The sequence below is a fragment of the Colius striatus genome, chromosome 6 (assembly GCF_028858725.1).
Source record: "Colius striatus isolate bColStr4 chromosome 6, bColStr4.1.hap1, whole genome shotgun sequence".
Classification (NCBI taxonomy): Eukaryota; Metazoa; Chordata; class Aves; order Coliiformes; family Coliidae; genus Colius; species Colius striatus.
This window is the reverse complement of record NC_084764.1, coordinates 10,306,672-10,330,476: the sequence shown is the minus strand read 5'-3', so window position 1 is coordinate 10,330,476 and position 23,805 is coordinate 10,306,672. Positions and strand designations below refer to the sequence as shown.

The following is a 23,805-nucleotide window of genomic DNA, read 5'->3' as shown; positions in this document are numbered from 1 at the left end:
AAGAAAGGCCATTATTACTTCATCTCATCAAAAGCAGAATTTAGTACACTTAAAAATATGGATTAACTATGAGTATCTGAGCATGGCCCCTGGGCTAGGACTCCTGGCAGCTGTTAGGACCAAACTAGCTCCACGACAGTCACAATTAACTTGGCATTACCTGCACTGCATGAAACATTATGTACATCTGGTACATACCCCAAAGCTTCCTCAGCAGAATCTGAAGGTCTTGAATGTTGTACCCTCCACAGGGCCTGGAGCCCAAGGTCAAGGTCTCCCTTCCTGCAGATGCTGTTAAACCGGCTCCAGCACATCAGTGTGGCTGAGGCACATGAGCAGAGTGCCATGAAGCAATGCCCTTCTTGACAGAGGAGCTCCCTCTGGTTTCTGCTCAGAGCATCTTCCCACAAAGCTTCAACCTGGTGCTCTTTTTGTGGCAAGTAACAAGCGATCAGGATGTCGCCAGAGGTGACAGAGCACAGTCCCCATCAGAGCTGCACCTTACCTGAGAGGCTGACCATGAGAACATCTGGGTGATGATCCACCACCCTCGCTGGGCCTTCCAGGAAGCATTGTCACCCTTTGGAAATGACAGAAGTTTTCTACCTTAGAATACATTCTGTGCCTCCTTGGTGCTCTGTCCCACGTGGTGTCCCTCACTAAAAGCCAGGCAACTCTGAAACCCCCAAGACAGAAGCCCCAAGGTCCTGCCTCAGCTCATCTTTTCAAACAGCCTTCCTTATCAATGAAGATGCAACAGAAAGTGCAGAGTTTAATTAGTTTATTTCTTAAAATCCTGTCAGAAATATAGCTGTGCATTAATTACAAAATATATTAACTGATCTGTAGATACCTCCAAGGGAACAGGAGTACTTTCCTTCTGATCAAATGCAAACCAGTACAAGCCTTTGACCCCACAACAATCCTCTGTATCCATAATCGCTGTATTTGACATGAAAGTGTCTCTAAGTAAGAACAGAAAGGCCATCCTGATTTGACTTGGTTAGCAAGCTGAATTCCTTGATTCACCCATTCAACCATGACCAGGCCTATCATGAGACTGCTTAAAAAAATCTATACATCTCACATTATCTGAGCTCCCACATATACATTACATACCAACATTTCTAGTAAAATAACTTTCCCTGCCCTGCAGGGGAAGACATTCAGATGCAAAAAGAAAACACATTTGTAATATATTATAATTGGAAAATCTGTGCCATAGCAGCTTTGCAAATACACACAGTAGGAGTGGCCAACTTAAAACACGCTCACAACAGAAGTTTGGGAGATAAGAGAAACTGTTTTGTAAACCACTTTGAAATACAGTAACGTTGCAAAGCATCAAGAGTTATAGAACTAAAGAACCCCATTCCTGAAGAAATCACCCAGGAAGCTAGTTAAATTCCCCCATTTCTTCATATTGGTGTTATAGACAACTCTCAGCCCTGCATACCTTTCTGCTTCTAGCAATCATACCTCAATCCACCATGGTAAAATGATTTCTCAAGAGATTAGATTTGAAGGAAGAGGAAAGAGGTTGTTTTGGTGAAAATCTCTTTTCACACCAAAACTGCAGCTCTCCATGCTGACCCTGGAAAGCTGAATAAAAGACAACAGCTATGAAGACTACAGAGACTCCTGCATCCTTCCATCAGCTGAAGATCACGTTCCTATTGGTAAGAGAAAGCTCTCGAAGTGCAGCTGAAACGAAGAGTAGCTTGGAAGGGGATGGGGGGAGAAGAGGAAAACAGACCAAGTAGATGAACAAACATTTCATGAACATTTCTGATTTTTCACCACAGTAAGAATTAACTGATACTTGGTAGATTAGCTGGGAAAGTCTCTCATGGCACTGCAAGAATCTGGCACGGCTCAGAGTTCTACCTGGCCACGTTGGGGCAGAACCCACGGACCAGCAGCACTGGAAAATGGCTACCAGAGCTTGTCAAGGGCTGCAGAGCTTGTCTGGAAATGTTAAACTACTGGGAATGCTCTGACCTGAGACATCCAAAACAGATCAGTGAAGAGGATGTGGCTCTTCAATATAAGAACTACCGAAGAGGTTTAAAAATAATTTTAAAGGAAGGATCTTTCCCTATGTGGAGTAACATATGCTCCTCTGTCCTCTGAACATACGGAATATACAGAGTAAGCCAAAGATTGACTGCATTTACCACGCACCAGGCAGTTCCTGACTCAGCAGTGACAGCCCTCCATCGAACACAATCTCTTCAGCTCACGGGTTCTGCCTGCAAAAGAAACTCTGCTCATCTGGATATGATGGACAAAGTGGTGCATTAGGTCCTGGAACTCATAATCTCACACAGGCACGCAGAGTATCCTCCCAGTTCAAGAGACTGTGGCCCTTTGTCATTAACCTTGTACACATTAAGCACAGGCACTTTCCCCACTGATGAGGCCCATGACATTGCTTTGACAAGGCCAAACATTTGGAAACTCTTCAGTCTCTTAAGTTGCAGTGTCTCAAGTCTTTAGGTTGTTTCACTACCGTGGAGAAATAACTGATGCTTATATATGGTTTGGTTCTTTCTTTGGTATCAGACTGTGCCCTTATGGTGTGAACAAATGTAACTTATGGGGTGAACAAAACTTTTTTCTTCCCTCATTTTAAAGACAAGATTCAGAACTTTATCAGCACCATGATAAACTGAATTTTTTAGCACCAGTGAACCTGAACTCTACTCAGCTTTGCCTGGTCAAGAGGCATGCAAACAGAAAATGGCAGCAGACAGGGCATTAGGAAGCTGATGAGTTCTTGGCATAGGGAATCTAGTGTTTGGTAAACAGGTAACCATCGAAGCCAGATTCTTTTCCTAAGAGCAGGCAGGACTGCAGTTTTAGCTCACACTACCTAATTAAGAGGCTTTTCTTCCCCTCCAAAGCATTTAGGGTGGCCCAGCTCCTGTTATCCAACAGGACAGGAAATGCCCACAGTGCCACTACAGCCAGTGGCCACTGAGACTCCAGATCAGACGATGCAGGTCATGTGTTGCCCCGAACACCGAGAGGTCACTCCAACAGATACAGGCCACAGCTTCAACTTTGGTACAGATTCAGGTTTCAACAGCAGTAAAACAAACTCTGCATCACCCTGTCTGCTCAGCACAAACCTTTGGTCATGTACCTGCTCATGACCTGAAACGCACCCAGCATGGGGAGGAGACCCCAACACACACTTACATGAAGATTTACCAAAATGAAGAGAATTAGGAGGCACTTTCAGACATTACAAATGTTTCTTCGGTGAACCCATCTCAGAGTCACTTAGCCTTCTCCACAACGCTACCACATGTCCTTCAGAGATCCCAGTGTCAACTCTACATTGAGACGCAACTTCCTGAGAAGTCCGTGGGAGTTGGAAGGGCCAGAGCACACCTCAGCCCCAAGTGACATCAGCAAAGTCTGAACCTGACTTCAGATTTCAAGAGAAGCACAACCAATTCAAAATTCTAGGTAAGTCAATAGAGAAACTGTCTGAACTCTCTCAAGCTCTGTGGAAAAAACCAACCAACCAACCAACCCACCCCTCATCTTTATTAATGTAGCCATTTCCTCCCTTGCAACAGTATCTATTCCAAGGCACCAAGGCAAAAAGACTTATAGGTCTTCTCTGATAAGACTTAAGTTTTACCTGACTGAGCTGCACAGGATTTTCCTGTAGGCAGTTAAGTTTTGATTATCAACACTTCATTTAGCTTGCTACAGAAGTAGCTTATTACTTTAAGAGAGAACAATACCAAATACCTGAACACATGACCTCACACAGAGAAAAAAGTGTACACCAGCAACCACCGAGTTGTACTGAGGTGAAAACGAACTGTGTTGGCAACCACGACCTTTTAGAGCTCCAGCATACATGGCAGATGCAGCAGGCTGGGACTCTGCTGTGCAGGAGCAGGGCTGGTGGCTCGGCTGCCCTGGCCAGGCCTTAGAGGCTACAGGGTCCCATCGGTGCTGCGGGGCTGGAAGCCCTCCCTGCGGAGGCTGCTCAGGTCCAGGCGCGTCAACACCTCGCAGCGCACCAGCAGCGTGTCGTCCTTCACAAAGGTTCTTTGTTTCAAGGTCTGCAGGTGCATGAAAGTCACATACCCGAAGCCCTTGGGATTGCGGTGGATGGTGGGTCTCTGGAAGGCCAGTAGCTCCGGCTTGGCCTCCATGACTTCCTCGTGGTTCTGCCTGTCAGGGCCTTCAGACTGATCCAGGATGGACAGCCGTATGGTGCCCTGGAAGGGCCAGGGCAGGTGGCTGTCGTACTCCCCCTGCATGGTGTGGACAAACAAGGAGATGAAGTTAGCGCAGCGCTGGGCGTTGGGCAGTTGGATGTGCAGGCGCAGGCAGAGCTTGTAGCCAGGCTTCCCAGTGTAGAAGCCAGGACTGTGCATCACCACAGGTCTCTCCTCTTCCTGGGCTTTCTGCAGTTCACTGAAGTTCTCAATCTTCCAGATGTAGATGCCATTGCACTGCTGTGCCTCCATTTCGGTGATCTTCCCCTCCAGACTGCGGATAGTACGTTTGAGCTCTGCCACGTGAGTGTTCTGAGTCTCCATCTTAGCAATGAGCTCTCTGATCTGGTGATCCTGCCTGACCAGACGTCCCTCCAGCTGATGGATGGTTTCCTTGAAGTTCTCAACATCAGGGTTACAATTGTAGGGGGCGTGGGACACATGTGATAAGAAGGCAGGCTCGAAGGGCAGCCCATTGAGGAAGGGCACAGGGTTTGCAGCAGTAACGCTGATATTCTGAAAACTCTGAGCCATCATTCTCATGTGAACCTGAGTGAATTCCTGCATGTGTCGTGCCAGCTCGTTCCTCTGCATCTGGAATTGAAGAGATGGGGCGTTAGGAATGTATCAAACACGACCTGCAGTCACACCTTGATGGTGGCTCTGCAGATAATCAAACATGAGCCTCTGATACGTGAGAAAAACAGGAAAGTGAATCAAAGGCAGGTGCTGTGACAAAGCAGCACTTTACTCACGAAGGGCTCCACAGTTGAAGTCACTGTTCTGACACACGATAAAAAAGAGGTTCAAATGCCAGGGGCAAATACTGTTCAACTCAAAGCAGTGACACGGTGAAAAGGGTCAAAGATAAACATACACTTATTTTCTTTCCCTTCACTGATTTGCTAAAATGCTCCATAGTACCAAATGCAAAGGTGTGTGAAAACTGATGTAGAAATGATGGAGGGAAAAGATCCATTTTTACGTATTAAACAACCAGAAATATGAGTATCCAGATGAAAGAATTTTACAACTTAGTAAAATGTAAAGCACTGTCAGGTTTTCTTCACTGAATTCTAAGAGCTGTAACTGTATTTGGTCACAACTTTGGAAGAAATTACATGAAAGCTGTGAAACTACTCAGGAATTAATAAAAGCAAGGTTTTTAAAACCAACAGGTTTTAATTTGTAAAGGACTTTTGAAAGGCTATGCATGAACACGTAGTATTTCAGAACTACAATACCTCAAAACAAAAATCCCCACAAGCCACTGAGGATTTGGCTGGTGAACGAGACAAGAAGAGGAAAAGACATTAAAAAAGCCCCAAACACCACAACCCTGCAGAGAGCCTGCAACTCATGGTTCTGATGAAGGCTTACCTTCTCAGGACAGCCAAAGGCACTGTAAAAGCACGGCACGGGGGCAGTAGGACAATCGTTATCATAATGGTTGGGCATCTAAAACAAAATCAGACTTTAAATGATTTTTTCCATCAAGAGTATTCTTTCATAACAACTTACAAGAACAGGGCTGGATGGGCTCTGAACAGGTACACAAAGTCAGAGAAGTTTATACCTATGTAATTTCTCAAAGGAATATGGAAGTTTTGAACAAAAACGTTAGCTGATGATAAAAAATCTGTATCTTCCTCAGATGTATTTTAACAATTCGTAGTCATTGTTCTTACAGAAAGCATTAAGGTTTCCTGCTACAACAAATGCCTTTTGTTTCTGGCCTATCCTCAAGCAGATGGCCACTTACTTCCTTCTGTTCAGAAGCATTACTGGGATACACTCCTTTTGTCTCTATTGTCCTCTTCCTCAAAAAGCTCAAGTTACTTTTATTTTTTGTAGGGTCCACGTTTCCCAGATCTCTCTGCTCTGGATGCTCCCTGTCCATCCTCACCTCGAGAGCAGGACTGCTTGGGCTGAGGCCTTACAAGCCCTAAGCAGACACAGCCCAACATGGTGCCTTCTTTCACTATCCCTGTGAAGCAAATCACGAGCTTACTTGAGCTCAGCCATTAGCTGTAAACCATTACCTACTTTGGTTTCTCTCTGCCCTTGTTGAACTTTTTGCAGTTCATTATTCCAACTAATAACTGATTTTTGCCTTTGTTGTTACTGAACCCAATCCTGTTCTTCAGAGCACTCATCCGATTTGACAAGAGGATTTGTTGTTTTTACCCATTCTGTTACCCTAGTTGTCATCCCATTCAAACAGCAATAGGCTGCAAATTAAATAACACCATTTTTCTGCCAATGAAGTTGTTATTGAACAGAAGCAATAATGATAGCTATCAGCACCATAGTAACAGACAAGCACAATTCCAGCCAGCATCTACACTTTGACAGTGACTTGTTTATAGCCACTATACTCTCCCTCTCTGCCCAGATCAACACCTTGTCTTCCAATATCAACTCCTTGTCTTCCAATATCAACCCCAAGCACTGCCAGTTGCTTGGTATTCCTTAGCCTCCACTGCAGACCGAGGCCAAGCAGCCCCACCCCTGTGCGGCACCAACACAGCTAAACATCTGATTTGCAGCCAGAGAGTCTATGGAAGTTTACCAGACTTCACTTGCAAGCTGCAGTAGCATTTGAGAAGAGCAGCACACCTGCACTGGGTGCAGCACTTTCCGAGAGAGCCAGGTAGAGATTTATTAGCCAGAAAACACACACTTTCTTTAAGATTAATTTCAGCTTAAAGCAGCACTGTAAATGCAAAGCACTGACCCAGATTAAACAGAGAGAAAGGTGGTCTCTTACCTGCTCTCTGATGAGCATGGTGTTGCAGTACTCACAAAACACATTGGCGAGAGGGCAGGTTTGGTCATGAAGCTGAGTTAACAGACACAAATAGAGAGGAAAGAAAGAATGAATCAATAAATTGATGCCATTTAGAAGAGTGCTGATCACTTCTGGTAACACTGTTCATTTTTATTTATATTGCAAATTTTGCATCTAGCTGACTGCAACTGTGAAACAATGACAACCCCCTTATCCTGAGTAGTATCTCTTCTATAATTGCTGTTTTTTTACTGGACATTCATTTTACAGAAGATTCATAAAGCTGGGGGTATCTTTTCCTCACTCCAAAGGAGTCTGAACTTATCCAGAAGTTTCTGAAATTCATGGTTAATTGTAGTAACACTATGTTAAGTTTTTTTTGCATCATCAGACTATATGAGGTATTTCTGTTAGACAATTTGTAATATGGTACCATGACATTAACAGTCCTTGAGATAAAACACATCCATGTGCGATAAAGAAACAGAAGCTCAAAAAGGAAAAGACTCTCTTCGTTGTCACCCAAGTGAAAAACAGAGCCAGGAGAAGAATTCAGAAATGCTCTGACACAAGTATGTCGCAGACATCCCCTAAAGATGTGTCTCCTGCAACACCCTTTGTACCAGGCACAAAACCTGTAAATACTGCTGTGTGTTACATGGCAGCAGGTACTGGCCTCTCTGATGGCAAGGCTAAAAATCAATGATTCTTGCACAAGTCTTTTCAAACCATGGGTCTCCCAAGACGGTTGTATTTAAGCCCAATCCTCTCCATAGTTTTCACCTGTTCTAGACTAATATCCTGAGTTTGGAGCTTCTGGTCTGTGCAGCACAAACAGCTCTTCTACACCAAAACCCCTATAGCTTTTAATCTGATGCTCCATTTACAAAAAAAACCCTGTGAATGAAGGTGGAAAGCCAAGACATCTCCCAAGTACCTCTTTATCTTCATAGGCCATAGATGTGGCACAGTTTGGGCAACAGACTTGACGCCTGAGACACTCTTGAGTCATGTGCTCTTTCAGATGGTTCTTCTGGAAGGCCCCTTGGCACTGTGGGCATTCCACCGTGGAGAAGTCACACTGCAACTGGTGGTCCTGAACAAAGACAAGAGAAGAGTTTGACACTACAAACCTCATCGGTTTTCAAGATGAAGCACAGTACAAGAGGAACAAGTCACCATCTTCCCTTCAGGCAGTGCTGACTAGAGGTGGCCTTATCAGCCCACTCCTAGGACCAGGCCTTCATGGATTCAGAGCTTTAACAATGCCCTCGGGTAAAAACCCAGCTTTACGTTTAACCTTTAACTTTCTATATTATTTTCCAGAACTACTATTTCAACTAATATATCTGGCTGCATTGAGGGAATAGTAAACTGACTCGAGGGAACTTGTACAGATACAGCTGATCAAAAGACAAACAGGAACCAGCCTAAAGAGAAAGCTGCGTTAGTACAACTTTCATGCACTATGGTGTTCACTTAAGAACCACCTAATGACAATTAAGGACTGACCAAAAAATAACTATGTGTAGCTACAGCCTTGAGTAAACACTGAATGCACTGAATCAGCACCAGTAGGTATTGGGCATGAGTGTCTGTGTGAAGTTATTTTAAACTTCTGTCTATGAAAACAAGGTTCCATATTTTCAAAACTATTCTCACCTCTAAATGCCTCAGCTCCATCTTCATACTGCAGCCTTTGTTGGGACACTTCACTGTTAATGAGAGGATCTCCCGTTTGGCAAAATTGTCAGGAAAAAGTTGATTTTCGAGCAGGATTTCGTTGTCAACTGGACATTTGTGACCTGCATCTCTACAATGCAGAAAAGAAAGGAAAAAGAGGTTCCCAGTTTCCTTTGTCCTTCATTCAACACATTTTTACATTAGCAAGACATTAGCAGCTAAAACAGTAACACATTAAAAAAGTGAAACAGTGAAAACAATGTCATTTGTGTGTCAATGACCAGGAAGTACACTGAAGAAATTCACTAGAGGTGGCAGGGCTAGGATCCTAGCACTTGTCTAACTCAGCAGTTTTTATTTGGACAAATGCCATGACACATATACTGGAAACAAACTTGAGCAGGATGTAAAGAAACAAAGAGCTTACGGTCCTGCTTCTGCGAGTACTTCACGTAGCTCAAACATCAAAGAATATTTCACGTACCATTTCAAAGCAACCTTTGAAAGATTCTTGGACCTCTCTCCTTTCTCACTTTATAAACAGCCAAGGTGATCATAGGTGACAGAAAAAGCAAAAACGTCTCTTTTTTTCCCCTCCAGATTCACCTCCTCTACTCGGTGCTACTTTTTATTTTATTGTTTTTGTTTTACAACCATTTGATCAGTTGGTCATCGTTCAATTTGTTTTATTTATACAGAAAAGAAGTGTGAAAAAACTCCAGACAAAAAAATTGCTAATAACTATAGGAGTTGTTAGTATTATTATTAAGGAGGTTCTTCTCACCCTCTCCTCTTCCCTGGTGAGGCCTCATCTGGAGTCCTGTGTCCAGTTCTGGGCTCCTCAGCTAAAGAGGGACAGGGAAGTGCTGGAGAGTCCAGCACAGAGGCACCAAGATGATCAGGGGACTGGAACATCTTTTATATGAGGAAAGGCTGTGGGAACTGAGGCTGTTTAGTCTGTAGAAGAGGAGACTGAGGGGTGATCTTATTAACATTTATAAATATCTAAAGGGTGGGTGTCAGGAGGTTGGGACATCCCTTTTTTCTATAGTAGCTAGTAACAGGACAAGGGGTAATGGGATGAAGCTGGAACACAAAAAGTTCCACTTAAACATAAGAAAAAACTATTTCACTGTGAGGATGACGGAGCAGTGGCACAGGCTGCCCACAGGGGTTGTGGAGGCTCCTTCCTTGGAGGTCTTCAAGACCCGTCTGGACATGTTCCTATGTGACCTGATCTAGGTGAACCTGCTTCAGCAGGGGGGTTGGACTAGATGATCTCTAAAGGTCCCTTCCAACCCCTACCATTCTATGATTCTATATTACACTGAATTTGGAATAGGGTGTTGTATTTGAAACCATTTTAAACAGCAAACAAGCTGGAAGTCAGTGCTAACTAATGGGCCAAAGGTTGGAATCTGATAATGGAATATGGGTGCATGCAACTTGCACAAAAGAATTAACAGCCTGTTCTGCTTCATGAGGCTCTGTCTACCTTTGTTTTAAACATAAGAATCATTAGAAAACGAGTGAAAAAGGGATCATCTCCACTAAATTTTACTTGGGAAAAATATCCTGTACCAGTTCATTTCTGAGAGCAGTAGGTCAACATATCCATCCACAATTAAGTAATATGGTTAAGGAGGCATAAGGATCTAAGCTTCTATGCTGAAGTGCTAACGGAAACAGCAATAAAATGGAAAAACACATGGGGTGGAAAAATATCAGAGAGCACTTGTGGCACACAGATCAAAGGGCAGATCATTGTCACTGCCTGCAGGCGCGAGGGGAAGTAGAACCTAGTGGGCTGTGCAGACCAGGAGGGAATCTGTGTTCTGCATCGGAAAAGGAAACAATTGCTCAGTATCTCCATCAGCAATGCTGCTAGAGGAAACGGGGAAAAGCTGAGACCTCAGACAGAGACAATGAACTTCCTTTCCCAGCTTTTGCTTGCAAGAGCTAGCTTGCCACAAGTCTGACAGTCACACTCCTAAATGAGCCGTGTGCTGGTTTGTTTCACAGTCCCTCGTGCTGCCATTGGCCCAGAACCGTGCCTGCGCTTTGCAGGCAGCCTACAGCCTACAGGCAACCAGCTGCCACAGGCACCTCTCCCTGCCAAATGCCCTCTGCAGGGAAGTGTAATGGTACAGTTCAGTATCCTGATGATAAGGGAGCAGCCTTATTTCAACACAGAAAAGCCAATCATGTACAGTAAAAGCCAACAACACGTGAATTTCAAATGATGATTACCAGATCCCCAAGTTCAAATAACTGCCAAAAGGCAAAGGAAGAAAGAATTTGAGTTTTCTCCAAGAATATCATTGGGAAAGAGCAACAACTTATCATAGTATATTACACAGGCTTCAAACAGCATTTATGAGTTTTGGGATTGTGTTTAAAAGGCTGCTCAGGTCCATCTACAGACAAAGATGTTGCTATACATTTGCTATCATAGAACTGAGTTTATGCACCTCAGTTGTAATTTAAATGACGGGGGAGGCTTTGCTATGCCTGAATTATTGATCACATTGGCCCGTGCCACCCACTACAGTGTGAAACAATAAGCACCTCCCACAACATACAATGAGCAGTCCTATAACTTCCCTTGACATTAAAATATAGGTATAAAAAGTAAAGCCAGAATAATGTTATTTGAAGGAAAAGGCTACTCCGTGATGGTGGCCATAGAACAATTCAGTCTGGAGGCTGACACAGTTGGCATACACTGTACCTGCAGTCATGCTGGTGGGCTGCTGCAAGCACCCACAAGTCTCCTCCTGCCCCTTGTCAGCTCAGAATACTAATTTTCCCATAAAAAACAGGTCCTGATATTTGGTGAGCTCTACTACAGGCCCTAAGGCAGCTCTGACCTAAGACTGAGGAGAAGACAGACTAGAGTGAAATTTAATTAGCTCACGTATCTGAACTTTGTTCTTCTAAAATTCCTAATGCAGTAATAGTTTACAAATGTTACTGTCTACAAAATATTTCTAGTTCCTTTGGTAGATAAGCTTCTTCACTACCTCAGTACTTCAAAACACTTCAGATAGAAGATTTTGGCATCTTTTTAAATGAAGCTGAGAGGCAAACATTTACTGTGCTCAAATCCATCAGGTCTGATCACGTCCTTGACACTGTAAGATGTAATACTCCAGGCTTGGAAAGGTTTTTTTGTTTAAAAAAAAAAAGCTTTCTAGTTGCAGCCACAACCAACACAGACAACTACAACTATTTGTGTAAGTCACAAGAAGCCATTACTCAAAAACTGCTTTTCCATCCTTTATCATTTAAAATCCTGTACTCACTTGAGCTAGACAGTAGAGAAATGAAGAACAAGGAGAAGCAATCTTTTCATGATCAAATAAAGGCTGTGACAATCACTTAATGGAAAAAACCCCATACTTAGAAAATGTAAAAACCACTTTCAGTTTTCACGTTTGTTCTGTAGGAGTTTCTCAGTGCCATCAATCAATGCTGTACAGCTGGCACTACACACACCAGATCAATACCGCACTGCAGCCATCACCTACTCCAACTTACTAGCTAGATCCAGGGATGCCAGTTAAGCACACAGATCAGCCTGCTGAGGATTCCAAGGGTCTCAGACTGGAAGTCTCTGCTCTGCTTTCCCAACCACCCACTTAAGCACACAGATCAGCCTGCTGGGGATTCCAAGGGTCTCAGACTGGAAGTCTCTGCTCTGCTTTCCCAACCACCCACTCAAAGTGCACTCCAAAGACAGACTTCAGTAGGCAACAAGGGAAAACATTTACCGTCAATGAAAAACCTGAAATAGCACAGTGATGAACTGTAGTCTCCAAGATGAAAAATGCTTTGCACCTGCATTTAGTATTCACTGAAGTAGTCAATGCTATCTATAAAAAAGTGAAGTAAAACAGGGAAAGGGTGTGAAAGAAGCAAAAGCTTCTGGTTGTTGAAACTAAGACCTAAAACTTTGTGCAGAGTAAACGTTGTGTTGGTTGAAAAAGGAAGGGAAACCATTTCCCATGGTTTAAGAAGGAAGTTTCTCTACCTGCTACAAGCTGTTATGTTCTGAGCATGAGTTCACTGTGGTTCCTCACTCAGTCCTGAAGTAGAGCAATTTAAAAACAAGATCACTGTAGCTGTTAAGGATCTGAAAGACTGGAAATGACGCACTCATTTTCAGTAATTTTAAATTTCGTCCTTTTTTCTCTCTCAGTTTTTAACCTAGGAATTCTGTTCTCTTTGAAATGATTGGTGAGTAAACATTTCTAAAGCTGAGTAATGTGCTGACTAATTTACCTTAAGGATTTATAGACATCATACTCCCATGAGAAGGTTTAAAGATTTGTTTTTCATCTCACAGAAATATCCAACTTGAAGAGTATAAAACTGCTACCATCAACAAATAGAGCAAGCTCAGAGAGAGCAAGTAAGGGATTCCAAAATGTAACAGCCTTAACAAGTATAAACATCTAATTCCACGCTTACAAGCATGTATGCAATGATGTACATCAACCTCTCAAAAGAATTTAGGTTGGAATGTACAAAGCAAAGGCCAGAAATCAAAGTCAACTGCTTCTGCCTGGGGAACAGGATTCAGTCAAAGGCAACAAGTTCGGGTTTGGGGTTCTTTGCCTCTTCCATGCAGTTGGTGATGTGAGTACCACTGAGTGGTGCAGCTGGGTGAGGCCTGACACACTTCTCTTGCAAGTGAACACAGTGAACTAGACAAGGGATTAAGGGAGCAGGGTGATCTCATTGTATGGTTAGTGGAAAACTGAGTGTGTCTCTGCTTCCTCTGCGGAATCCACAAGCAAGTCACTTTTCACAGGTATTTTGCGTTTTCTGGATAATGAATTTCCATCCTTTTCTGAGAAATATTGATGAAACTAATGTTAACAAGAACAGTACTGTAAACACACAACACATTCCTGTGCTTGCTCAAAAGGAAAACAGCCTGCTCTTGTGCTATCAGAAGTAGAGGATGCAACATTAAGTTTGTCTTCTGCTACTCATTTCCCTCCTTGATCTAAAAGGGATGCCATGGAGAAAGGCAGCAGCATCAGATACAACAGTGACAGAATCTCCAGAGAAGCCCACAAACCCCATAAAATACTGTACTCAGAGAAGACTGTTGCTGGCATACTCTTCAATTACTGACTTTACACAGGATCAACCAAGAACAACAATAAAATGGAGTACAACTGTGGATAAATGGTTTGGAAAGCAATCAAAAATGCACTGTCCATTTTGCATGCTAAGAATAAATGCCTAGGAAAAACCATGTAACACTGAAGATAGTTTGATGATTTTACATAAAGATGTACAAAGTGAGGACAGAAATTAAACAATTCTACATGTGGGTCACACAGAATTAAATATTTCAATTCCTACCAAACTACAGTGAGGTTTGAGCTAAGGGAGCAATTGATAAGGAAAAAAATCCGGCTTAGGCTGAAGGGCAAACCCTACAGCATAATAATATCTAGTCCATGTGTTCCAATACTCAGTGACATGTGAGGAACACTGATGACTGTATTCCAGGTCTGAGGGAAATATACTCTACCAGCATACTTTGCCTTGGTCTCTGAATCACTCATTTTTATAATCCCAGCCTATTCTTGCCTTATCTCATTCCCACTCCTACTCTCCTCTCTCAATGCTTTGTTTGAGGCTATTCCCTCATTACATTCCCTCTTCCAGCTCAACGAGGAAGCAGCTGATTTCAAGTGAAGAACAGAAAGCATGAATTGCTGTATGTGTAGCAAGAAACCATGTCTGTAGTTGTCTCTATTTTTCATCATAGGGAAAAGACAGGGTTTATAATCCTGAGCCGAAAATGTAATTGATTTGGAGGATGTGGCTACTTTTAAAAGGTTATTATTTAATCAATAAAATTTTTAAGGTTCATAACCTTGGTAGATGTCATATATGACAAAATATCTTAAGCTCATGCGACCTCCAACTCATGACATTTGGGCCATACATGGTGTTTCTTAAAAAAGCATCTTTAACGTATCATAAATAAGCATAAGAGGTTCCAAAGAAACATAAGGAAAAGCTTCTTCACTGTGAGGGCAACAAGACACTGGAACAGGTTGCCCAGAGGGATTGTGAAGTCTCCGTCTCTGGAGACATTCAAAACCAGCCTGGCTGTGTTCCTGTGGCCTGCTCCAGGTAGTCCTGCTCTGGCAGGGGGATTGGACTGGATTATCTTTGAGGTCTCTTCCAGCCCTTAAGATTCTGTGATTAAGGGGATGCAGGTTTGTTTTTATATAGCAGTGTTTTGCTTTACCTTATTGACTTGACAATGCAGCCTTTGCAGAAACGGTGCCCACACGGCGTCTGCACTGCTTCCCGAAGAGCCATCAAACAGATTGGACACTCGTATTTACTTTCCAAGGGCGGATCAAACTCCACGTCATAGCCTTGTGTCTCCTCAGTGAAAGAGCTGGGTGGGTTCGCAGTGCTGCTGCTGACGCTCACACTGTCTTCTTTGGCCCCGACGCTGCAGGCGCTGGCCATGGCTGCACAGCAGCCGCTCTCCATGTCTCGAGCCCCACAGCTGCTATCACTGTGTAGCAAGCTCATAGTAGCTGGTCAAGTGCTGCACTGAAATGCTCTGCAATGAGGCAAAAAGCTGCGTTAATTTAAAATCTTCCAAGACCTTTTCCAGCCGAGAACAAATGTTCTTTCTGCTGAGAAACACTGAACAGTGGCGCAGATTCTGGTCAAAATGACTGTTTTTGTTTTGTCCCAGTTTCTGTTATCTGTCTTTTTCACTTATCTTATAGGAAAGAGCACTGCATCCTGTCAGCCCAGTCTAAACACACACCTTTCTGTAATCTCTTCCATCTGACTACCTAGTTGCTGTAACAGGAATACCCTTTCTCCTTGCCGTGTACATTTACATAAGCAGTCTCAGTATTACTAACTTCTAAAGCATTCAAATTTCATTTGTGAGAAAAATGCTGCACAAACCCAAGTTTTATCACATGACAATAGCCCAATTCCACATTTTCCTTGCAAAGAATAAATGTTATTTAACATTTTCTGTGTACAGTGATCCACAGTATAGGTTTCAAATCAGTTAAATCGCATGCCCACAAATAAAATGCAAGTTCAAGTACCCAAAGCAAGTAGATGCTGTGCTGCAAATGGAATTTAAATACACAGCACCACCGATAATCTTTTAAAACTGTCAACAGGTAGTTTGACTCAATTTAAAGCCATGTGAGATAAGGCTAGTGCTTCCACTGCTCAAGAGCTATCTATGAATTACTAGTACTCAAATAGAGTTCTTGTTCTCCTTTCCCTCTTCCAAAGTAGATGGCAGGGAGGAAAAGGGACATGACACTAAGCACAAAAGGTAAAAGTTACATTTCCCTAAGAGCAGTAAACAGGATAGTAAAGCCTGCTGCTAAAATACAGCTCCCAAAGCAGGTGGAACTCAAAAGTGTGAAATAACAAAAAATGCTAGCAACCCCAAACAGACTGACAATATTTCTACACTGGATGAGGGAACTTTAAAGAAGGGTCAGGAAAACAAATAACAATTCTAAAAGTCCAAGAAATTTTAATCTCCCTTGATTTTTTTAATAGTTACAACCATTTTCTTATAATCCTATCATGGTTAGTTTTCTATAAATGACACTTCTTTGAAACACAGAGGTTATCACCAGGTGCAAGGCAGTATGAGTAGGCTGAAGGTTACAGAGCTCAGCATGCAAAACGAGCCCTCTCAGCCCAGATATGATCTCCTTCTACACAGCAGTACAGGCAAAAGTCTCTTGCAGTGTTCAAATACTGCATTCAGCCATACCACCACATCATTTAAAGCATCTTACAGTTGGAAATCTTAAGTATTAATCAAGAGCTGAACTGCAAGGATTGTCCACATGCATCAGGGCTACAGCCTTTGGGGGCAGTGAGGGATGCAGAATGAACAGTATGACCTTGAACACAAGCTTACAAAACAGAAGTTTTGCATGCTCTTATCAGAATTTGAACATCACAAGTCATCTTAACAAAATGTTCAAGGACAGGAGGAGGGCAACCAGGTAGTTTTATCTGAGTACTTATTACATGACACCTGAAGATCACATAAACAGAAATACTAATGGCAAGAAGTCTAAACCAGCATTTACTGGAAATACCCTTTCAACACATGCAACATTACAGAAACATGCTTTAGGCCACTTACATGATAAACAATTAGCAGTACTGCCCATGCTAACTATGTAGCAGCTATTTTTCTTCCAGTTATGCAGACAAAAAAGAAATAAAACAGGCAGATCACCAACCAAACCCAAACAGGCCAAGTTACTATATTTAGGTCAATTACAGTTAGAACCAAACTATAACTTTTATTCTGTTGAGTAAATATGTGACTTTTCATTTTGTTGAGGTAGGGAGAAGTATGAGAAGTATCTGAAGAGGAACAATCCTGACATTTTTGGAGTGCAGTTAAGGCAGAGGGTCTCAAATCACAGTTTGACAGTTGAGGGTTGAGCTGAACTGGTCAGCAGTTCTCACTCTGTGCACAAATAGCTCTGCAGCAGAGCTGTCTGGAACTGGACCCACAGAGTGATACTTACTTTTATTCCTCTTCTTTGCCCCCAGGTATTAGCCTTGCACACTATCTACCACAACAGGCTTTATCACAAGGCTCCTAAACACAACAGCAATACAAAGTAAACACTTGCTGCAGGCATAGTCTAACAAGGATCAGTTTGATCCCTTGGAACTGAGCAGCTCCCTCAGTGACTCGGAACAGAAGCAGAAGAGTCTATGCTTTCAAAGATGATGCAGGTCTCTCTTCTCTGGAGAAAAAAAATCCAACTTATTTTTGTTGTTAAACTAATGTAAGTTTTATTTAAGAGCTGCTGCAGAGACCATATTTCACGAAAGAAATAACTTGGGCCAATGGAGTGGGAATGCTGGCACACAGGAGACAAGAATCCCCAGGCTAGTGCCAACTCAAAACTTCACATAACTCTAAGCCACAAGGGTGCATTTAGTGAGACTAAAAAAGGAGAACCTATATCCCTTCAGCATCTAGGAAGAAAACCCACACTATTTGTAGTATTATTCTTATAAGGAAGAAATCAAGATCTGATTCAGTATAATCCTGATAGATGAACACTTTGTAGCTTCAAGTACTGCACAAGTGCTGCTTTCTTTGCCTGTTTAAACTGTTCCTACGGACATGGCAGGTCTACACATTCAGCTTCCAGAGACAAAAAATCCTATGCGAGAGTAATTTTAATGAATGAGTCACTGCAACCAGCCAACATCCCAGTCTCAACAAAAATCCCCTTATTCAGAGGCATACTCCACTCCCACATGGAGCTTTTTGTCTGTCTATGACCAAGGGGTTCATAAAAAAAAAAAGTGCAATCATCGTTGGCTCCTTTTTTTAAATGGGGAAACTCAAGCACAAAGAGGCAACTTAACAAGGTGATCAAGAGCCAGATTTTTATGTTCTATATATGAGATAGGACTTCTCCTCCTCCCCTTATCTGTGAGGAAAATCTTCCTTCCTCCACACATATCTGTAGGTGTGGGGAAAGGTACAGTTTTCCAAACCCAAATCCACACTGCTCTTACTCTTTAAAACAATCCATCTATTAGGAATTAGTTCTTTTTCTTGTGGCACTTATTTTACTCTCCAAGAGTAGGAACATAGATCAATAGATCATAGATCAATACTGAACAGAGCAGTACTAGAGTAAAAACAGCTAGAGAAGAGTATACTTCAATGTTGATGATAGATCCTTCCCCTGAAGAAGATGGGGCTGACAATTTGTGAGCCTACTGTAGCAGTTTTGCTACAGGCAAGAAGAGGATGGATTTTAAAACCCAAACCAACCCAAACCCAGAAGTCACATCAAATTGCTACTATTTCTTTTTGACTGTGAAGTAAACATAACTGAAATAAAACCTAACAAACATCCTCCCCAAACCACACCAGTTTTTCTTCCTATTGATAAGTGTTGTGTTTCTTCCTCTGCACTCAAGAAAATGAAGTCAGACACAAGTATAACAATATGCAAATATTGATTTATAAAACCTTGTCTACACCACAGGACAGCCTTTAGAAGTCAATCTTTTTTTGATGTTGATAGTTGAATACTTGAAGCACTTTGGTAGCCTGTTATATGATCTTTTCTGTTTGGACAATATCTAGCCTTTAGATTGAGGAACAACTGAAATTAAACTGGATCGACACACAGTAATTCCTGGTTTTGCTAGCACGATACTTCTCAGGCAGAGAAAGCCTTAGAACTGCGTTTGGCAGCATACCTGAAATGCCCTCCTGTGGTGGAAGCTAGGAAGCCCTATCAGGCTGGCTGAATGGAGAGATACTGCGTTTTAGCTTGTACACATATGATACCCAAAGTCCTGGAGCCAGCAAAGGTTACTTCTCTCACCAAGGTGACAACTGTATTGTTTGATTACCAAATGGTAATTGACAGAAACTGTCTGATCATTATTTGTGCTGCAGAAAGCTAGAATGCCCTAAGGATCAAACCATCATGCTCCAGAAAAGATACAGTTCAGACTACAGGGAATCCCCACACTGTTCTTCCTCTAACCGGTGCTGTGCTGCTATTTACACTGCTGGCCAAGTGATTAGGCTGGTCTGAGAAAGCACAGTCACAGCAGAAGAGCAAACTCCTGCAAGAATAATGTACCTTATGATTGACAAAACCAATTTCAATACCAAATTAAAACCCACTCATATTTCAAATGAATGCATGCAACCAAACACAGCTCTGATCTGAAGTCCCACAGTGCAATGGAGTTTAGGTAGCACTTTTATAGATTTTTGCAACTTAAATAACCACAGGTGTAACTCGGAAGCCTCTTTAGAGATTTCTTCAGTTTGCCTGAAAAATTACACTGTAAGTAGAGCAGGCATTGTATCCTATTTACACTGAAATAAGGAACAATTGCCTTCACCTTTGGCAAAGGTGAAGGAACACTGTACAGAGAGTCATGATAAAATGTTTATTAATCACTTAGTATCTAATACAGTTAATTCACACATGCCTTTTTCCATAAAATTCACACTGAGCAGCTATAGAAATAGAGAAATCAATACAGAAGCCTATTCCAAATCTCTCTTTTCCTTTAAGCTCACAAACATAATTGACAGAGTCAGAGATGAAATGCCACATCTGACAGGAAAACTGGCAAAACTTTCCTCTTTCTCTTCTTCTTCCTCGCTGAGAACAGCTTTGTACATACAGATTTCTGGGTCATGGGACTGACAGACCTGTGGAGTGACTTTTGGATAATTTGTTTATGAAGCAACACTTGCAACACTTATTCCCAGGCATATTAATCAAGGGTCTACTGACAACTGATAAGTTCTGTGTGTTTGCACAATGAGGTTTGTAACTATCATCACTGTGGCCTCATCTGGGCAGAACATTTAAAATTATGCAAGTTCCTTTTAATTAATACCTATAAAGCACTTTCATTTCAAAGTTATCAAATGGCTAGACAAGCCAAAGCAATAGGAGATTCGGGCAGAACTTGTAACCACAAAAAACCAAACTCTGGCTTCTTGTTAAAGCCTGCAAGAACGTTGCAAATGTTGAGACAGCAACTTCTTTTCCGATAGCGGTAACTGTTAAGACTTCCAAGACTTTTGGATAACTATTATACTTAAAACACACAAGCCTAAAGGCTTTTTGTTTGAGATAAACCCAATCGAACAACATTAAAAGCTCATTAGATGCTATTGAGAACTCCTGCTGCCAGAGCAGAGCAGTTTTGAGGGTTCCTGAAGTCTTCTGGGTGATCTCTCTTTGCTCAGAGAGAATGCTGTCAGGCCTCCATCACACATGTATTTTTATGCTGAAGCGTTAGGAGACTAGATGGTGGTCCATTCCCAGTTATATTTCTATTCTATCCTACTTAACCATGTCTAAACCAGATGTCATTTTTGTGAGCAGTTGAAGTGCATGATGCTGTATTTAACAACAAAATGTTCCATCATCAAAAAACCAACCCAAAATAAAATCCCTCAAACCTTTCCTCCACTTACTGATTCTAGAGACATTTCACTGAGAATTGTTCAGAACAACAAATACAAGGACAGCATGTTAGTGAGAAGTACAATACTATTTAACTCTTTACTTTGGCGGGGACTCTGCTCTCCTTCTGCACACTACAAACACCTTTAGAGATGCATTAGGCCTCTTTATATCCCTCGGTCAATCTGTAGAGAATTTCAGATTCTGCCATAACGGGGACAAAGTAGACACCAGGACAGAAAGTACCTCAGAAATGGGCAGGGAGAAGTATGGTTCTGAACAAACATCACTTCCACAAGGTACAGTCTCCAGGCCAGGTTTAGTCTACCTCAGCACGCACTAGGCTTGTACCTGGCATAAGTAAAACAGTTTGAGACCCTGCAGAGAGAAACAGTGAACTAAGTACAAGTTTTGAAACAATTGAAACATTTCTCCTTTTCACGCTACTTTACATTTACTTTTTTAGACACACTTCATACTCAGAATTGGTCAGGACCCCAAACTTTTAGTATTTGTTTAGATGATTTGTGCTACTGAGATACAAAAGTTACTCTTAACATATTAAACTCATGAAAGTTCAACAAGTGAAGAAAATGCATGTTCACCTCAGACATCTTTTGACATCTTCTCAGTATAAGTATCTATTGTGTGTGTTGGCTTTTTAAATACAGTAGCTCGTTTTATAAACAGAGAGCAGCTGTGCAGTGATACAAATGCTACAAAAGTCATTTTATGTCTTGACAACTTCTCATTCAGCAAAGCTGATTGAGCTTCACAACTCTTTAGCTGCTGGGAACAGCTGAAGGTAACGTGGAACATGCAGAATAATTATGACCAAAGCAATACCTGCCATGAAAATAAACATAAAATAAATCCATGTGCTTTTATCAGCATACTTCTGTGACCTTTTTTCCCTTCTGATACTAGTGGGACTAGTTTTACAGCCCTATCATACAATGAAAGGACAAAGCAGCTCACTCACGAGTATTTGCAGTGAACAAAAGGCAGAACACACAGGAGATGTTAAATGAGCTGTCAGTGCAGCCAGAAACAGCCTGGCCCTCCCCTATGCCCCGTTCCTTTTCCTACATCTCCCTCCCCAAAAGTTTAAAACCAGTATTTTCTTAACTAGTCAGCAGCAGCTAAGACACAACAAAACCCACATAACTCACGGTCAGCCTTGTACCACGCAGAGCTTGTCAGAGGCAAACGTGGAGAAATACTTTCGGCTAGCTTTAACCACTGGGTATAAGGGATATAATTAGATCATTTTCCTCCCACCTACGACTGAGATTTCCGTTGAAGTACGAAAAGGCTGAGCGTGACCCATCTGAACCAGATGAAACTGATAGTACTACCGAAGTCGTAACTTACTAACCGCGTTAATGAATTTATCTTAAACATTAGGTACTGCTGGCACCGTGTACAAAATAGAACCAAAACCAGCAAACCTTCTTGCAAGGCTTTCTTACAGGCCTTCAACACCTTCCCGAAACATTCATCGAGTGTCTGCGTCTCACAGACGGAAAAACAGAGCGCTCTTCTAAGGGGACGTCCCGGAGGCTGCGCAGGAGCCAACACCTCGGACAACAGCCGCTGCCGAGGCTGCCGAGGCTCCCGCGGCTGTCGGGCGGCACAGGCGGGCAGCGCGGGGGGTCGCGGAAGGCACACGGCAACCTCCCCCTTCCCGCCGCTCCGGCGGGCCCCGGGCCCTGGCGCCGCCAGACCGGCGAAGCAGGCCGCGGCACAGTTCCAGTTTAGGGGCAGCTGAGGTCGGCGCGCCTCGCTCGGCCCCAGTCACCGCCCTCCGCGAACCCAGGCCCTGCTTACAGCTTTGCAGAATCCGGCGTGCCGCCGGCCGCAGCCTCCGCCCGCCAGGCCCCGGGGGCCCGGCAGCGTCCGTCCGTCCGGCCGCCCGCCCTCACCCACGGGCCGCTCCCTGCCGGGCGCCGCTTCCGCCTTCTCTGAGACAAGCGCCGGGACGGCACGTTCGCTACAGCGCCCCCTGCCGCGGCGGCGGAGGCGCAATGCAGCGAGGGGCGGGGCGGCGGGCGCCTGAGGCGTGCGGGCCGCTGCGCGGGAAGCGTCGGGGCGCTCTCCCCGTGCCGTGCGGCACAGGCCCCGGTGCAGCCCTCATCCCTTTCATCACACACAAATAAAACCGTTTCCAGTTCTTGTGTCAGCTGTTAATATCACCACCGTGCCATTTTTCACGCTGCGCTTACGGGTGGCGTTAGGGATGACCATCAGGATTCCCTCCATGTGGTCCTGAGCACCATTAAGGTGCTGGAAGCTGGTGGAGGGTGTTACCGAAAACCGGTTTGGATGGGACTGTCTAACGTTCCATTTAGTATTAGAAAGCTGCGTTCCTTTGTTCAGTGCAGGGTGCATGGGGAATCGGGGCTTCTGACACGGGCACCTAAAGAGGCAAAAGCACAACAGCTTAGATGCAGTTCAGAAAAACAACTCCCCGCCTATTTCCACCTAACACTACCTAACACTACAGGGTGACATTTGGCATGTTTTGGGTGGAGAGTTGAGGATCTTGGTGATATGCTTGGCATGTATTCATTTGAGCTCTTTAGCTCAACTATTAACTGTAGTATTGATTTCTCAGTTGCTGAAGCAAAGACCCTGCTCTGGACGCTGTGGTCTTGCTGAAATAACTTTTGAAGTAATTTCTCTGCTCTGTCCCTCCATTTATAGACAAAACCTGACCACCCTGCTGCCGTCAGGCTCGCTCCCTCAGTGGCTGCTCAGGCCCATTTTGCAGCCTCCTCCTTAAGGGGTCTGCACAACAGATGAGCAGACCCGTCACTCCGGATACTTTCCGTCACTCTGGATACTTTAAACTCTTTTCTTGTAATTCTCTCCCTCTTCATCACCCACTTTAGTTTCCAAATCATGCTTGTAAATGAGTCTATAGGAGTCTTAAGTCTTTGGAATTTGGTATCAACTAAGTGAAGAACAACAAAATAGACATTTTCTCTATCCTGGTAACAAGGGTGTGTTTGCAAATGGCTTGGGATTCACAAAAAAAAAGCCGTTTCTT

General features: G+C 43.1%; 1 protein-coding gene across 6 annotated transcripts; it reads right to left on the bottom strand.

The window, feature by feature from the left end:
• Positions 1-764: 764 nt before the first annotated feature.
• On the bottom strand, positions 765-22,691 carry TRAF6 (TNF receptor associated factor 6). 6 transcript variants are annotated; one of them, XM_061998353.1, is made up of 8 exons: positions 22,205-22,691; positions 21,000-21,131; positions 15,002-15,328; positions 8,701-8,851; positions 7,976-8,134; positions 7,018-7,089; positions 5,628-5,705; positions 765-4,841 (listed from the first exon to the last, which is right to left on the bottom strand). In XM_061998353.1, exons 3-8 carry the CDS (start codon positions 15,295-15,297, stop codon positions 3,960-3,962), a joined length of 1,638 nt encoding a protein of 545 aa, XP_061854337.1. In that variant the 5' UTR covers positions 15,298-15,328; positions 21,000-21,131; positions 22,205-22,691; the 3' UTR covers positions 765-3,959. The 6 variants fall into 6 exon arrangements, with proteins under 6 accessions (XP_061854337.1, XP_061854339.1, XP_061854342.1 ...); XM_061998355.1 differs by having other exon boundaries at positions 22,584-22,691; XM_061998358.1 differs by having other exon boundaries at positions 21,000-21,104; positions 22,584-22,691.
• Positions 22,692-23,805: the final 1,114 nt, after the last annotated feature.